The 17,457-nt window shown below is 53.7% G+C and overlaps 1 protein-coding gene across 3 annotated transcripts in view; it reads right to left on the bottom strand.

Moving 5' to 3' along the window:
• Nucleotides 1–1,738: 1,738 nt before the first annotated feature.
• LOC115080247 (nascent polypeptide-associated complex subunit alpha, muscle-specific form-like) overlaps nucleotides 1,739–17,457 on the bottom strand; it is a 32,215-nt gene continuing 16,496 nt past the window's right edge. For 2 of the 3 annotated variants that reach the window (XM_029584401.1, XM_029584402.1), the window contains 6 exons: nucleotides 14,773–14,922; nucleotides 12,813–14,609; nucleotides 5,450–6,112; nucleotides 3,787–3,951; nucleotides 3,155–3,376; nucleotides 1,739–3,056 (listed from right to left, as the gene is read on the bottom strand). In XM_029584401.1, the coding sequence (XP_029440261.1) occupies nucleotides 2,542–3,056; nucleotides 3,155–3,376; nucleotides 3,787–3,951; nucleotides 5,450–6,112; nucleotides 12,813–14,609; nucleotides 14,773–14,922 (3,512 nt within the window). In that variant the 3' untranslated portion in view covers nucleotides 1,739–2,541. Of the gene's footprint in view, nucleotides 3,057–3,154; nucleotides 3,377–3,786; nucleotides 3,952–5,449; nucleotides 6,113–12,812; nucleotides 14,610–14,772; nucleotides 14,923–15,209; nucleotides 15,654–17,457 lie in introns of all 3 variants that reach the window. The other variant, XM_029584400.1, reaches the window with a different exon arrangement.

Genomic DNA, 17,457 nt, shown 5'->3' with positions numbered 1-17,457 from the left:
GTATGGTGCACTCGGCTGAGTGCACCGTTAGCCCCTGTTTGGCCGCGCGTTTTCGATGCGCTATTTTTACCTCTTATACAGTAAGGGGTAATAGCGCATCGAAAATGCACAGGCAACACCCCCCCCCCCCCAAACTAATAGCGCCCACAACATGCAAATGCATGCTGATGGGCCTATTAGTCATTCCCGCGCGATACAGAAAGTAAAATGTGCAGCGAAGCCGCACATTTTAATTTCTTCCGGCACCGGGAAAGTGTACAGAAAAGCAGAAAAAACTGCTTTTCTGTACACCCTCCGACTTAATATCATAGCAATATTAAGTCGGAGGTCCCAAAAATAAAAAAAAAAATTAAAAATCCCCCCACGGCCCTCGGGTTGGAAGATAGACGCTGAATTTTGCTGGTGTCCGTTTTATGAACCCGTGGCTGTCAGCGGGTTTGACAACCGCCGCCGGTAAAATTAAGCGTTAGCTGTCAAACCCGCTGACAGCCGCCGCTTCTGTCTAAAAGGAGGCGCTAGGGACACGCTAGGTAATTTGCATAACCTTGCTTAGTGAATCGCGCGCCGTTTACTGTATCGGCCCGACATTTGGCACCAATCCATTGTCTCTCTCTCTCACACACACACACGTGCGCGTCAACACTGCCCCCTACTCTTATTCCCCTCTCTCGCATACAAACAACCCCCCCAGCCAATCCCACTCTCACTCATCCCCCAAATTATCTCTATTCAACTCCTCCTAATCTCCCCAAAATGATCCCCCTTTGCTCTGTCTGCTGTAGGCCCCCCCCCTGTTCCCCGCATGCTGCCTGGAGAGGGGCTGGATCAGGAAACAGAGGGCTGTTCTCTGCTGAGTGAGATTCAGCACATCCTCCCGATTTTTGCTGCCCTGGGCACAGGCCCAGTGTGCCTACTGACAAATCCAGGCCTGCTAATGACAGTAGGCGGCTGGTGGGAGAATATTGGTTGTTAAAGGGCATCCTGTCCTTGTGCTATACACATACACTAGACAGCAGTGCTGGGGGGGGGGGGGGGGGGGCAGGAGAATGCTGGATGTTACTAGATGTTCCTATTCAAAATCAAACAACAAGCCCAAAAATACCTCGGAAATCTGAGGACGAACCAAAACTAAATAAATCGCAAAAATGTCCTCAGTAGAAGACTTACTCAGTTTTTTAGGTAATTTGTAGGACCTTTTATGACCACAACTTGTCAGTCAGAACAAGCTGCCTAGACCATTTGGTCCACCTTTATTATAATTTCAATATAGTGCTCACTCGGAGTCAAAAAATATTTTTATTTCATTTCTTCAAACTTTTCCTTAAAAAGTCATGTTAGGTCCACAGGGGTCCTTTTAGCTGAAGAGATTCATACAAACAAAATTGCTTATTCAGGAGTTAGAACAGTAAAGATTACTTAGCTTATGTCACAGTCCATACATCACCCCGACATGGCCATGTTTCGAGTAACTTCTGCATCAGGGGGTCTTCTTAAGCAATATTATCATTACTCCCGAAAATCCTTTTATGACTTCCTTGTCTAAGGATTTTCGGGAGTAATGATAATATTGCTTAACATGACTTTTTAAGGAAAAGTTTGAAAAAATGAAATAAAAATATTTTTTGACTCCGAGTGAGCACTATATTGAAATTATAATAAAGGTGGACCAAATGGTCTAGGCAGCTTGTTCTGACTGACAAGTTGTGGTCATAAAAGGTCCTACAAATTACCTAAAAAACTGAGTAAGTCTTCTACTGAGGACATTTTTGCGATTTATTTAGACTAGCTGTTCCTAGCCATGTGCTGTACACAGACCCCCTAGCAGCAGTGCCAGAGGACAGCGGGGAGAGGAGCAGAATATATTGGGTGTTACGGGGGAAGATTTGGCTCTTTGTAGTCTGCCCTTTCCAAACGTCCTTCCTGACCTTCCACAGCCCTAGTCATCGATTATCCTCTGATCATCCTCAACTCACACAGGGTAGCTCATGACCAGATATACGCTCCCTCAGCCGATCCCACTCTCATCTCCCAGCCTCTCTTCCCTCCAATGATCTCTACTCAGCTCCTCATAATCTCCCCAAAATGATCCTCATTTGCTCCCTCTGCTGGATATGGGAGCCAGAAAATGTCTCAATGCAACAAGCTGAGATGCAGGGTGCGAGGAAGCTGGAACGTCCCTCCAGGGATGAGATTTTAGTAGATGTCCATGCCACCAGAGTGGCCCATATACCTTACAACAGGAGGCAGCCAATAACACTGGGTGTTCCTCACGTTGGAAGCAATATTTTCTCTTCCTGTCCAGTGCCACAGAATTTCCTGTTAGGGAATGCACCTACTACTTGGATCCACCTTGGAGGGAGGATCTTGATCAAAGCCTGGACAACACCGACTGAAAAGGAAGAGCTGCAGGGTCTTTACACCTCGAAGCAAGAAGTGGCATGTTCATTTTGTACAAGGATGAAGCCTTCAGTGAACACCGAGAGCACTCAAAAGGATGTCGACAGATACATTCTTATTCGATTCCAGAAAGTCTAACTGTCTTCAGGAAATCCCACCCTTGGGTCCAGTAGGAAAGATCTCCACCAGTCGATGATGAGAGGGAAACCTGCATCTGATGAGCGGGTCCTGAGTTCCTGCCCCTAACACCACCACCAAGTCCTTCATATCATTCAGCAGACTTTGGAGGGAGTTGTAACCATGCCTGGAGAGCTTCAGCTGGTAGCCGTGGGTCTGGTGGAACACTCCGGCAAACTGCCCAAAGGTGACCCCCTGGGGCTTCTGTAACAAGGCCACAAGGACCTCTTCCTTCAGAATGGGATCATGATGCCTTTTGGGACACTGGCTTGGTTCCTGTGGTGGCACTGGTGCACAGTTGTTCTCCGTGGTATGTGAGGTTGTATTTTGGACCATGTGTGCGCCTGCTGCATTTGGAGACCATGTCGGAGCAGGACCCTCTTGGCCTTTGGTGAGTGGTTTCTCCGTGGGCTGACCTGGTGAGGGAGTGGGTCCAGATACATTCTGACCTGGACAAGAAGCCTTGGGTCCATTTTGGGAATCTTCAAGAAAAGAGAGAGGGCATAATTACCTCAATCAAAATGAAAGGAGCGAGATAGATGTGGGTAAGAGAAGGAGCTGCAATGGTGGCATGTCCTACCTTTCTGGAATTTGGCAACAGACCTGTCGCTTTTACCAGGATCCAAAAGTATGATGTTGGGCACTCGCTGAAGAAGGCTTATGGTGTCCTTGCAGCCGAGGTCTTTCCAGAGATTCTCCAAGTCCATACTGCATTCTTTCTTCAAGATCACCTTCAGCTTCTCAATGCTCACACCAGACGCAAATCTCGGCAGAGAAAGCAAATCCCTGATCCTATCGAGGCCTGCCAATGAAAGGAAGACCATGGCTAGGCTGATCATTGGGCTGACAGGTTCACTGGCTGGTTCCATCTTAAGAGACATTGGAACTCTAAGTTTGAGATGTAACGGGCCTGGCTCAACCTGTCCAGATCACAAGGGGCCAGCTGATCACCCTGACTGCGCACCTTCATGATGCACCTCAACGATATAAAGCTGCCAATGTCCTACAGCAACACTGAGAGCTGAAGATTACATCACTGTTTCAATAAATTGACCCCAACTGGGTCATATGAGGTTTATCATGTAAGTTGGGGTGGCACCCTTTGTGTTCCAAGGGCGATGGATGCCCAGAACTACTCTGGGGCACATCAGATCTTGAAATTACCCTAACTGCAGGGTCACCTATGACAAATGTCTGGAAGAAAGGCAGTACCTGGTATGGTCTTCTGGTCAAGAGGTGTGGCTGCTGGGTTTGGAGGGATCGATGGAGCAGTGGTCTTTGGGCGGACCTCTTGAGGTTTCCTCAGAGATTGGCCTGGAGCAGAGGTGGGCACAGACAAGCTGGAGGAAAGCAAGAAGCCGGGCTCCTCTTTGTAGCCTAGAGAAAAGACGACTTCTGTCAATGAACACAAGACCAGTACCACCCCCTGAATCCTAGCCCCCCATCATGTTGGCTATGGCCCTCGTTCAGCATCTAAAGACAGTGTCAAATGCAGTCTGTGAGGACAGTTCTGTGACTTAAAACCAGTTTGAAACCAGTTTCCAAATTCATTTGGTAAGAAACTTCGGAGAGAAAATGGTGCTGAATATTGCCTTCAAGCTAACCCCACCAACCCTCTCCCTGGCCTCCTCACCTCTCCCAAACACTCTCATAGGCTGCTATTCCATTAGACTTCCTTGAGGTTCTCAAGCCCACCCCAATCCTGGTTTATTCCATTTGGACAGGTATCACCTTCCTCCTGCAGCCCATATCCCCTCCCCTTTCACCTCATATTTCCTGCATGTACCTGGCAAAGTTATTTTTAAACTGGAGCACATTACCGGTTCTCAGCTGCACCAGGGGCCTGGGAGAGGGATCCTCCTTGGAGCTCCTTGAGTAGGGGGAACTAGGGACTACCCTGGAAAACGGGAGGGTGCGTGTGCAAGCTAGCTCTTTCCCACCTCTCCCCCCCCCCCCCCCCCCGCCCCGCATGCCTGGTCCCCAGGCAAAATATAAACCTCCCTAGCCTGAGGCTTCGCAGGCCGACTTTGTATCTACTGAGGCCGGGAACAGGTGACTAGACCGGAGAAAAGTCAAAATGAATGACAAAAAGCCCCCCAACAGAGTCCTCCGTTCAAATTTCTTGAGGTATTCCTGGAAATCCCCTCCGCCACCGCCGAAGCTTTCTTTACGGGAGGCTACCACCAACGCATCATGTTCCGGCAAGAAATGCCGATCCCGCCGTCCTGGACAGCAGGGCTCGAAAGCAGGACACCAGCGGATGCCAGGCAAGCATCTCATCCGCCATGTTACATCAGCCAGCATTCACCTGGGAGGTGCCAGTATCAGCCGTGAAGGCCTGGGTCCGTTGTGTCTGGTTTCATACCTGGAAGCCCAGATCATCGCCGTCCTGCCAACACTCTGACCTGACCTGCCCGCCCGTCACCATCGAAGGCCCGAAATGCCGCCCTTGATGACGGGAGTGATGTCGGAAGGTCATGAGTGTCAGCAGGCCAGAGACAGTAGGGAAGCTTAAAAAAAAAATAAAAGGCACCGATGGGCCCGGTTTTGGCCCATGGGATAGTTTGCCCACCCTTGCTGTAAGCTCCCTTCTTTTTGGCACTGCATTGTGAAAGCTGGACATTGCGATACTCACGCCATGGCACCCAGAAAGGGGAGGCTCTCTCCTCGGCATCCCTGCTTAAGACTCCCAACTAGGGTGTCTTGAGATAGTGGTTTCAGTGATGGGGATGCCTGCTCACTAAGGTCAGAGTTAAGGGAACCAGACTGCATGTTACAGCCCTACGATAATTCTTAAACCATAGCAAAGAAGCGCTGACACTATGAGCTTCTCCTTCAGCGAAGCAGTGGCACAGCTACCCTCCCTTCCTAGTACCTGATGGGCGATTCTTGGCTAGTTCTCCCGCTGGCTTGCATCTTGATGGCTCCTTAGCCTTGGGCAGCTCCAGGCGTGTGGTGTCCGCAGTGGCCGGCGCTGTCGGGGGACCAGCAAGGCCAACGTTAAAGGCTGCCCCTGGGAGCCAGGCAGTTGGTTTCGGGAGCCAGGGTGGAGCCAGGGAGCCTCGGCCGGGCACTGGCATGGCATTTCTAATCCTGATGCCGGGCATGGGTGCCCGAGGCTGCTGAGAACTCAAGTAGGTGAGCTGGCTGTTCCCCAGTGGCTGGTTTGGAGGGGGCGTGGGCAACGGCAACCATCCGGTGATCACAGGCCTGCTTCCATGCGGGGGTCGACCTGATGGCACAGCAGGTGAAGAAAAGGGGACAGAGCGGGGAACCAACACGTGAGGCAGCTGGACTGTTGTCACTGTGTTCGGCGGTAGGCCCTGGCTTGGCCATTGACTTGACGACGACCAGGTCGCTGGCAAGTGCTTTCGGGCACGAGTTGTCTGAGAGGCCTCAGGGGGCCTGTCCTGGCGAAGGGATGGAGGCCGAATGGCGGGGCGCGCCTCCATGGCCTGTCCGGCAGGCTGCTCAGGAGATGAGCTGGCACGGGATGCCCCTTGGCGAGGAAGCAGGTGACTCGTTTCCTCCTTGAGACCTAAATTAAATGAAAAAAAAAAAAGATAGATAGATAATTAATTCTATAATTCCGGTCAAAGCTCTGTTAAGATCCCCTCCAACTCCTCGCCCCCACCTGCGTGCTTTAAGTACTTGAGATCCTGTGATGTACAACATTGCCAGTAGCCGTTCTTGAAGCAACTGGCGTGTTGGCAAACTGCGATACCTTTTACACAATCCGTTATTCTTCAGCTATAAAAACTCCCCGTCTTACAGCAGGGAAGGACCCGCGAGGTCTCCAAAGCTACTGGAGTACGACGACATCTTTTAACTGGGTCCTTCAAAAGAGCAGTGGTGATTTTTGAGATTTCTCTCAGTTCCATGTAAAACAATAGCGGCCGCGTCCTCTCCGGTCCAGGGGAGCCCACTAATAAAGCACCAGCGAACAGAAATGCAAACGGCCAACAACCGATAACCCGTCCACCTTCCGGCCCCACCGAGACCCTCCCATCCCCCCGACCATGGGCTGAGGCCCAGCGCATTTTGTGAACATGGCCCCCCCCTCCCCGTTCAGTCCTGGGAGCTCTGTGGTCTGCACGCCCAGCTTTACCCCTGCCACCCCGCAAGCTCCAGGCCGCCGTGAGCCCGACGGACCTCCTGAAAGGGGAAGTGGAGCTCTTGCACAAGCGGCTCACTGCAGCTGCAGATAGATAGGGCGGCCGGCTTGCGGCATACGTTAAGGAAACGAAAAAAAAAAAAAAAAGGTGCCAGGGCAGGTTGGCAGCTTTCAACTATACGGAAGAGAGCTGGAGCATTGCCCACGAGGACCCGGCCGCCCTCGCAGGATCTCTGGCCTTCTGTATCCAGCTATGCAATGTAATAAAAAAAAAAAAATCAAGAGCAAGTGAAAGCTGCTCTATCGCTGCCAAACTGTATTTTACAGTAAATTATTTAAAGACCTTATTTTGTGTAAATTCAAAAATGACTCCGTTAACCTACACTCTGTGCAACTAAATTTCAGAAAAACTTTTCCAAAAAAAGCTGAAAAAATATTTTTATGGAGAGGGTAACAGCACGTGGAAAACACGCGGCCACACCCCCCCCCCGAAACCAATAGCGCACGCAACATGCAAATGCACGTTGATGGCCCTATTAGGTATTCCCGCGCGATCCAGAAAGTACAATGGGCAGCCAAGCCGCACATTGTACTCTCAGAAATGAATGCCTGCCAAATGGGCCGATACGGTAAAAGTCTAGGGAGAGCCGGCGAGCGCCCGCTCTCCCGACGCGCGCACAGGCCAGTGTCCTGGGCGCCCGATTCAGTATCGGCCCGTATGCAAATGAGGGCCCGCAGTAAAAGGAGGCGCTAGGGGCACTAGCGCGTCCCTAGCGCCTCCTTTTTTGCCTTTTTTATCGACGCCAGGCCGAAGTGCGCTTATGCTAGCCCCTCCTGACTCTTGTGCGCTGTTACTGCTGCCGAAGGCACTGCTAAGCACCCCGTCCACCCCCCCGAATTTCCCATTGCTGGAAACTTCATCTGTTTGTACGGTGGGGCCTAATCATCCCTACATGTTATTTGACACACAATTCTCCCAGGAGTAAGAGTGATATAGGGATACAGAGCCTGTCACCTCTAGGACTGGAGGGATCAGGGGATGGGAGCAGGGATACAGAGCCTGTCACCTCTAGGACTGGAGGGATCAGGGGATGGGGGCAGGGATACAGAGCCTGTCACCTCTAGGACTGGAGGGCTCAGGAGATGGGTGCAGGGATACAGAGCCTGTCACCTCTAGGACTGGAGGGCTCAGGGGATGGGTGCAGGGATACAGAGCCTGTCACCTCTAGGACTGGAGGGAGCAGGGGATGGGAGCAGGGATACAGAGCCTGTCACCTCTAGGACTGGAGGGCTCAGGGGATGGGAGCAGGGATACAGAGCCTGTCACCTCTAGGACTGGAGGGATCAGGGGATGAGTGCAGGGATACAGAGCCTGTCACCTCTAGGACTGGAGGGATCAGGGGATGGGGGCAGGGATACAGAGCCTGTCACCTCTAGGACTGGGGGGATCAGGGGATGGTGCAGGGATACAGAGCCTGTCACCTCTAGGACTGGAGGGATCAGGGGATGGGGGCAGGGATACAGAGCCTGTCACCTCTAGGACTGGAGGGCTCAGGAGATGGGTGCAGGGATACAGAGCCTGTCACCTCTAGGACTGGAGGGCTCAGGGGATGGGTGCAGGGATACAGAGCCTGTCACCTCTAGGACTGGAGGGCTCAGGGGATGGGAGCAGGGATACAGAGCCTGTCACCTCTAGGACTGGAGGGATAAGGGGATGGGAGCAGGGATACAGAGCCTGTCACCTCTAGGACTGGAGGGCTCAGGGGATGGGAGCAGGGATACAGAGCCTGTCACCTCTAGGACTGGAGGGATCAGGGGATGAGTGCAGGGATACAGAGCCTGTCACCTCTAGGACTGGAGGGCTCAGGGGATGGGTGCAGGGATACAGAGCCTGTCACCTCTAGGACTGGAGGGCTCAGGGGATGGGAGCAGGGATACAGAGCCTGTCACCTCTAGGACTGGAGGGATCAGGGGATGAGTGCAGGGATACAGAGCCTGTCACCTCTAGGACTGGAGGGATCAGGGGACGGGTGCAGGGATACAGAGCCTGTCACCTCTAGGACTGGAGGGACTCAGGGGATGGGAGCAGGGATACAGAGCCTGTCACCTCTAGGACTGGAGGGCTCAGGGCATGGGTGCAGGGATACAGAGCCTGTCACCTCTAGGACTGGAGGGATCAGGGGATAGGTGCAGGGATACAGAGCCTGTCACCTCTAGGACTGGAGGGCTCAGGGGATGGGAGCAGGGATACAGAGCCTGTCACCTCTAGGACTGGAGGGATCAGGGGATGGGTGCAGGGATACAGAGCCTGTCACCTCTAGGACTGGAGGACTCAGGGGATGGGAGCAGGGATACAGAGCCTGTTACCTCTAGGACTGGAGGGATCAGGGGATGGGAGCAGGGATACAGAGCCTGTCACCTCTAGGACTGGAGGGCTCAGGGGATGGGTGCAGGGATACAGAGCCTGTCACCTCTAGGACTGGAGGGCTCAGGGCATGGGTGCAGGGATACAGAGCCTGTCACCTCTAGGACTGGAGGGATCAGGGGATGGTGCAGGGATACAGAGCCTGTCACCTCTAGGACTGGAGGGATCAGGGGATGGGAGCAGGGATACAGAGCCTGTCACCTCTAGGACTGGAGGGCTCAGGGGATGGGCGCAGTGATACAGAGCCTGTCACCTCTAGGACTGGAGGGATCAGGAGATGGGTGCAGGGATACAGAGCCTGTCACCTCTAGGACTGGAGGGCTCAGGGGATGGGTGCAGGGATACAGAGCCTGTCACCTCTAGGACTGGAGGGCTCAGGGGATGGGAGCAGGGATACAGAGTCTGTCACCTCTAGGACTGGAGGGATCAGGGGATGGGAGCAGGGATACAGAGCCTGTCACCTCTAGGACTGGAGGGATCAGGGAATGGGAGCAGGGATACAGAGCCTGTCACCTCTAGGACTGGAGGGATCAGGGGATGGGGCAGGGATACAGAGCCTGTCACCTCTAGGACTGGAGGGATCAGGGGATGGGTGCAGGGATACAGAGCCTGTCATCTCTAGGATTGGAGGGCTCAGGGGATGGGGCAGGGATACAGAGCCTGTCACCTCTAGGACTGGAGGGTCAGGGGCTGGTGCAGGGATACAGAGCCTGTCACCTCTAGGACTGGAGGGATCAGGGGATGGGTGCAGGGATACAGAGCCTGTCACCTCTAGGACTGGAGGGCTCAGGGGACGGGTGCAGGGATACAGAGCCTGTCACCTCTAGGACTGGAGGGATCAGGGGACGGGTGCAGGGATACAGAGCCTGTCACCTCTAGGACTGGAGGGATCAGGGGATGGGAGCAGGGATACAGAGCCTGTCACCTCTAGGACTGGAGGGATCAGGGGCTGGTGCAGGGATACAGAGCCTGTCACCTCTAGGACTGGAGGGATCAGGGGATGGGAGCAGGGATACAGAGCCTGTCACCTCTAGGACTGGAGGGATCAGGGGATGGGTGCAGGGATACAGAGCCTGTCACCTGTAGGACTGGAGGGCTCAGGGGATGGGGGCAGGGATACAGAGCCTGTCACCTCTAGGACTGGAGGGCTCAGGGGATGGGTGCAGGGATACAGAGCCTGTCACCTCTAGGACTGGAGGGCTCAGGGGATGGGAGCAGGGATACAGAGCCTGTCACCTCTAGGACTGGAGTGATCAGGGGATGGGGGCAGGGATACAGAGCCTGTCACCTCTAGGACTGGAGGGCTCAGGGGATGGGAGCAGGGATACAGAGCCTGTCACCTCTAGGACTGGAGGGCTCAGGGGATGGGCGCAGGGATACAGAGCCTGTCACCTCTAGCACTGGAGGGCTCAGGGGATGGGAGCAGGGATACAGAGCCTGTCACCTCTAGGACTGGAGGGCTCAGGGGATGGGTGCAGGGATACAGAGCCTGTCACCTCTAGGACTGGAGACCTTAGGGGATGGGAGCAGGGATACAGAGCCTGTCACCTCAAGGACTGGAGGGCTCAGGGGACGGGCGCAGGGATACAGAACCTGTCACCTCTAGGACTGGAGGGCTCAGGGGATGGGAGCAGGGATACAGAGCCTGTCACCTCTAGGACTGGAGGGTCAGGGGATGGGGGCAGGGATACAGAGCCTGTCACCTCTAGGATTGGAGGGATCAGGGGATGGGGGCAGGGATACAGAGCCTGTCACCTCTAGGATTGGAGGGATCAGGGGATGGGGGCAGGGATACAGAGCCTGTCACCTCTAGGACTGGAGGGATCAGGAGATGGGTGCAGGGATACAGAGCCTGTCACCTCTAGGACTGGAGGGATCAGGGGACGGGTGCAGGGATACAGAGCCTGTCACCTCTAGGACTGGAGGGATCAGGGGATGGGTGCAGGGATACAGAGCCTGTCACCTCTAGGATTGGAGGGATCAGGGGATGGGGGCAGGGATACAGAGCCTGTCACCTCTAGGATTGGAGGGATCAGGGGATGGGGGCAGGGATACAGAGCCTGTCACCTCTAGGACTGGAGGGATCAGGAGATGGGTGCAGGGATACAGAGCCTGTCACCTCTAGGACTGGAGGGATCAGGGGATGGGGGCAGGGATACAGAGCCTGTCACCTCTAGGACTGGAGGGATCAGGGGACGGGTACAGGGATACAGAGCCTGTCACCTCTAGGACTGGAGGGCTCAGGGGACGGGTGCAGGGATACAGAGCCTGTCACCTCTAGGACTGGAGGGTCAGGGGCTGGTGCAGGGATACAGAGCCTGTCACCTCTAGGACTGGAGGGCTCAGGGGACGGGTGCAGGGATACAGAGCCTGTCACCTCTAGGACTGGAGGGATCAGGGGATGGGAGCAGGGATACAGAGCCTGTCACCTCAAGGACTGGAGGGCTCAGGGGACGGGCGCAGGGATACAGAGCCTGTCACCTCTAGGACTGGAGGGATCAGGAGATGGGTGCAGGGATACAGAGCCTGTCACCTCTAGGACTGGAGGGATCAGGGGACGGGTGCAGGGATACAGAGCCTGTCACCTCTAGGACTGGAGGGATCAGGGGATGGGTGCAGGGATACAGAGCCTGTCACCTCTAGGATTGGAGGGATCAGGGGATGGGGGCAGGGATACAGAGCCTGTCACCTCTAGGACTGGAGGGATCAGGGGATGGGGGCAGGGATACAGAGCCTGTCACCTCTAGGACTGGAGGGATCAGGAGATGGGTGCAGGGATACAGAGCCTGTCACCTCTAGGACTGGAGGGATCAGGGGATGGGGGCAGGGATACAGAGCCTGTCACCTCTAGGACTGGAGGGATCAGGGGACGGGTACAGGGATACAGAGCCTGTCACCTCTAGGACTGGAGGGCTCAGGGGACGGGTGCAGGGATACAGAGCCTGTCACCTCTAGGACTGGAGGGTCAGGGGCTGGTGCAGGGATACAGAGCCTGTCACCTCTAGGACTGGAGGGCTCAGGGGACGGGTGCAGGGATACAGAGCCTGTCACCTCTAGGACTGGAGGGATCAGGGGATGGGAGCAGGGATACAGAGCCTGTCACCTCTAGGACTGGAGGGCTCAGGGGACGGGCGCAGGGATACAGAACCTGTCACCTCTAGGACTGGAGGGATCAGGGGATGGGAGCAGGGATACAGAGCCTGTCACCTCTAGGACTGGAGGGCTCAGGGGATGGGAGCAGGGATACAGAGCCTGTCACCTCTAGGACTGGAGGGATCAGGGGATGGGGGCAGGGATACAGAGCCTGTCACCTCTAGGACTGGAGGGCTCAGGGGACGGGTGCAGGGATACAGAGCCTGTCACCTCTAGGACTGGAGGGATCAGGGGATGGGTGCAGGGATACAGGGTCAAAACTATGTGGGTCGTTCCCTTTCCCGACCTAATCTCTCCGGTGGAACACCTACCAACAATAAGGACAAAATTACCTGTGCTGTTGAAGAAGATGTGCAATTTTACCCGCCCAGAGGGTGGGCATTACAAAAAAAATAAAACCTTTCCAAGGGGATAACACATCAAAAATAGTCCACTCCACCTTCAATAAGAAGCATAGTTTAACAAAAAGATCAAGAAACATTTCAAGGCACTCGCAATCTTTAAATGTGAGGACAGAATTCATTTCCAGATTTAATCTGTTCTTACCTGCTGCTGTCTTTTGAAATTTCTTGGAATTCATTGATGGGGTTTCTGAGCAAGCAACTATTGGCTCTGCATTGGCAAGTTGATTTTTTTGTGGCGTATTGCTGGGCTGGTTACCGTGTGCCGCGTCTCTGGGACAGTTGCCTTGAAGCATGACACTGGGATCCAGTATCTTGCTGCTGGGCTGGCTTTCTTGGGTTGTGTCACTGGGACAGCCCTCCGGGGCTGTACTGCTGGGGCAGTCATCCTGTGCCTTGTCGCTGGGCTGGTTATCCTGAGGCATGTATCTGGAACAGTTGTCTTGGGGTATGTCGCTGGGATGGCTTTCTTGGGTTGTGTCACTGGGACAGCCCTCCGGGGCTGTACTGCTGGGGCAGTCATCCTGTGCCCTGTCGCTGGGCTGGTTATCCTGAGGCATGTATCTGGAACAGTTGTCTTGGGGTATGTCGCTGGGATGGCTTTCTTGGGTTGTGTCACTGGGACAGCCCTCCGGGGCTGTACTGCTGGGGCAGTCATCCTGTGCCCTGTCGCTGGGCTGGTTATCCTGAGGCATGTATCTGGAACAGTTGTCTTGGGGTATGTCGCTGGGATGGCTTTCTTGGGTTGTGTCACTGGGACAGCCCTCCGGGGCTGTACTGCTGGGGCAGTCATCCTGTGCCCTGTCGCTGGGCTGGTTATCTTGAGGCATGTATCTGGAACAGTTGTCTTGGGGTATGTCGCTGGGCTGGCTTTCTTGGGTTGTGTCACTGGGACAGCCCTCCGGGGCTGTACTGCTGGGGCAGTCATCCTGTGCCCTGTCGCTGGGCTGGTTATGCTGAGGCATGTATCTGGAACAGTTGTCTTGGGGTATGTCGCTGGGATGGCTTTCTTGGGTTGTGTCACTGGGACAGCCCTCCGGGGCTGTACTGCTGGGGCAGTCATCCTGTGCCCTGTCGCTGGGCTGGTTATCTTGAGGCATGTATCTGGAACAGTTGTCTTGGGGTATGTCGCTGGGATGGCTTTCTTGGGTTGTGTCACTGGGACAGCCCTCCGGGGCTGTACTGCTGGGGCAGTCATCCTGTGCCCTGTCGCTGGGCTGGTTATCCTGAGGCATGTATCTGGAACAGTTGTCTTGGGGTATGTCGCTGGGATGGCTTTCTTGGGTTGTGTCACTGGGACAGCCCTCCGGGGCTGTACTGCTGGGGCAGTCATCCTGTGCCCTGTCGCTGGGCTGGTTATCTTGAGGCATGTATCTGGAACAGTTGTCTTGGGGTATGTCGCTGGGCTGGCTTTCTTGGGTTGCATCTTTGGCTTGGTTGACTTGGATCACAGAAGAGGTTGGCAAAGGAAGCAAAACATATGCAGGAGAACTGACAGAGACCACCGGGTAAGTGACTGAAAACTGCACCCAGTCTGGGGTCGGAAGAAGCTCCTGTAACGCCCCAGTGCTACTCAGATGTGCATCTTTCCCAACCACACGTTGGTTGGGGAGGGAGACGGGACACAGCTGCCTGGAAGCAGAAGTCACCGGGGGAATTTCTGGGATGGTGAAGTACAGCTGGTCGCTTGGGCCACGAGGCGACGGTGGACGTGACGGCTCGATTATCTGCTCGGTATTGTTGACGCTGGCACACGCCGGTTGGTCGGTATCCTGGTGCTCGTTTGGCAGCTGCCTTTCAGGCAGCGTGGAGGATGTCGGCCACTCTGGAGCATTGGACTTTGCATCCTGAACCTTGCTCAGCAGGTGGTCCGAGGAGGACGAGGGCAGAGATGGAGTGGGGCTTGGGCACTGAGGCTCATGCCGAGGTTTACCTTTCAAGTCTAGAGAAAAAAAAAATCATTGATAGAAGAATAACAATGAGATATTTACATATGATGTAGACCCTGGTGGGCATGGTTCAGTAAGAGGAGCTTTTGGTTGCGTGCCCTTTTGATCATGTTAATTTCTTCAGATGGAATGGTCATAACTGATTTGATAGTTTACCTTCTGGTCCTTTTGCCTTTGACTCTTCCCACTTGATCGGCTTCTGTTGTGGGGCCTCTGTGCAGCTCTCAGTTTCCTCTGGCTTGCCAGCATGATGATTTTGGGGGGGCCTGGAGAGATGGATCTGTGGGGGTGGGCTAGAGAGATGGGCTGGAGAAAGGAGGAGACATCACTTAACACAAATGAACGGCATTTAACGGTGAAAGGAAGAAGAAAGATCGATGAGTTATACAGTGTGAGATCAAAGTAATGGAAAGGAAGGGGAGAAATTCATATTAGCCAAAGACAAAGAAAAGAAAGGGGAGAAAGGTAAGGAAAAGAGCAAGTGAGAAAAAGATAGAGAAGAGAGAACAGGCAGAAAGAAAAAAACAACTAGAACGGAAGAGAACGAGAGAGGAAAAGACAACCAAGTGTTAGATATGGCGATCGAGATTTACTTCTCTTCTCTTTCTTGATGCTGAGCACGCACTTGCTCCTTTTGGCAGGATCTGAGAGCCGGATATTTGGAGCCGCCTTCAGGAAGCTTAAAGCGTCCATGTAGCCCAGGTCTTGGCTGACCTTCTCCAAGCTGACCTTGTGCAGCTTCCGCATGACCTTCTTCAGTTTCCTAACCTTCAGCCCCAGCGAGAACTTGACCAAGTATTGATGGACCCACCTTATGACTGTACCACAGCTGGGAGCAGACTGCACGCTCAGTGATATCTGATCGACGGGAGTTCTGGGGATGGAGTCCGAGGGGGTGGTTTGGGGTTGAGGTGGGTGCACCGTGGCGAGGTCCCGGATGCCGGTATCTTGCGGCTCGCTCCTGGACTGTTCGGATAAGAAAGTAGACCCAGATGAGGATGGCAGAGGGGGCTCAATTGCGGAGCCTGCGTTAATGCCTAATGGAGAAGAAAAGTCAATCCAAGGTATTTAATGGGGGCAAGGAAAGGGTGATGGAGTGGGAGAGAGAAAAAATTCAAGATGGCAGCAGATAGCAGAGGGAGATGAGACACTCCCTCCCCCACATACAGCTGCGTGTGGGGCTGGTACAGCTCCCTGACCCGCAGGCACCCTGTGCGGGTGGTGGGTGAGAAGAAAGGGGAGCGGCTCCGCAGGACCGGAGGAGAGCAGATGTTGGCCCCTCTTAACAACAGTGGCAATGAGGAGGAGGGCAGTTTCTCCGATCTTGGCAATGGGCAAGGTAATGGAGATGCCACTAAACCAAGAGGGAGTCAAAGTATCTACAGCCCAGTGGGGTGCAGGATCCTAAGGCAGCAGGGTTTTACCAAAGGGGAGATTCTGTCAGGCACATCTACTCAACTGCGACTATGAGGTGACGAGAATTAGACTGGCACATGTTCCAGATGCAGTTTACTTGGATTTCAGCAAAGAAATCTTGAGGCGTGCTTTAGTGCTTGGCAGTTAAGATTCGGTGCAAAAAAAAGTGCAGAGTCCAGCAGTCAGACGAGCAGAAATCTATTTAAGCTGTAGACCACGGAGGGGGAGGGAGATGAGATACTAACTGGGAGACAGGGAGATGATCGTGTTCGATGATGTCAAGGTAGTGAAACGGTGTGAAAGAGCCCGAGGCAGAGCCAGAGGGAAGCTGGGGTGCCCATTGAGAGGCATAACCAGCAGGAAGGAGGAGACGATAATCCCTCTGTAGAGCTGCTTGGAGACCTCATCTAGAATACTGGGCCCAACTCTGGAGGCTGCTCCTCCGAAAGGATAGAGACAGGGTGGAGATGGTCCAAAAAAGAAAAGGCCACCAAATTAGTAAGATACAGTCCGGAGAGTGAAGTTAGCCAGCTATCTTAATTAGTTAGCAGACTAACTCTAGGACAGCTCTTTGACTCGGCCAGACTGAGCCGGCTAATTCAGAATATCGGAGTTAGCCGGTTAACTTAATGGCGAACTCAACTCCTAGTTACGCCCCTGAACCGCCCCTAACTTCTCCGGTTAAATTCTAGCCTCCTAACTTATTAGCCATCTAGAATTTAGCCAGATAAAGGCTGAAGATGGCCGGTTAAGGCATTTAATCTGATAAACTATTGAATTATCAGTCTAAATGGGTTTTGAATATGGACCCATAGTAACACAGTAATGATGGCAGAAAAAGACCAAAGGGTCCATCTAGTCTGGCCAGCAAGCTTCTTATGGTAGTAACGTCTGCTCTATGCAGGTTTCCTCCAAGTTTTATGTTAAGGGCAGTAACTGCCGCTCCATGCAGGTTGCCCCCATGCATTCTGTTAAGGGTAGTAACTGCCGCTCCGTGCAGGTTACCCCCATGATTCTGTTAAGGGTAGTAACTGCCGCTCCATGCAGGTTGCCCCCATGCATTCTGTTAAGGGTAGTAACTGCCGCTCCGTGCAGGTTACCCCCATGATTCTGTTAAGGGTAGTAACTTCCCTTCCATGCAGGCGACCCCCATGATTCTGTTAAGGGTAGTAACTGCCGCTGCATGCAGGTTGCCCCCATGCATTCTGTTAAGGTTAGTAACTGCCGCTGCATGCAGGTTGCTCCCATGCATTCTGTTAAGGATAGTAACTGCCGCTGCATGCAGGTTGCCCCCATGTTTCTGTAAAGGGCAGTAACTGCCGCTCGGTGCAGGTTACCCCCATGATTCTGTTAAGGGTAGTAACTGCCGCTCTGAGCAGGTTACCCCCATGATTCTGTTAAGGGTAGTAACTGCCGCTCCATGCG

The sequence above is a fragment of the Rhinatrema bivittatum genome, chromosome 19, assembly GCF_901001135.1.
Source record: "Rhinatrema bivittatum chromosome 19, aRhiBiv1.1, whole genome shotgun sequence".
NCBI classification, from domain to species: Eukaryota; Metazoa; Chordata; class Amphibia; order Gymnophiona; family Rhinatrematidae; genus Rhinatrema; species Rhinatrema bivittatum.
This window is presented reverse-complemented; position numbering and strand designations above follow the sequence as displayed.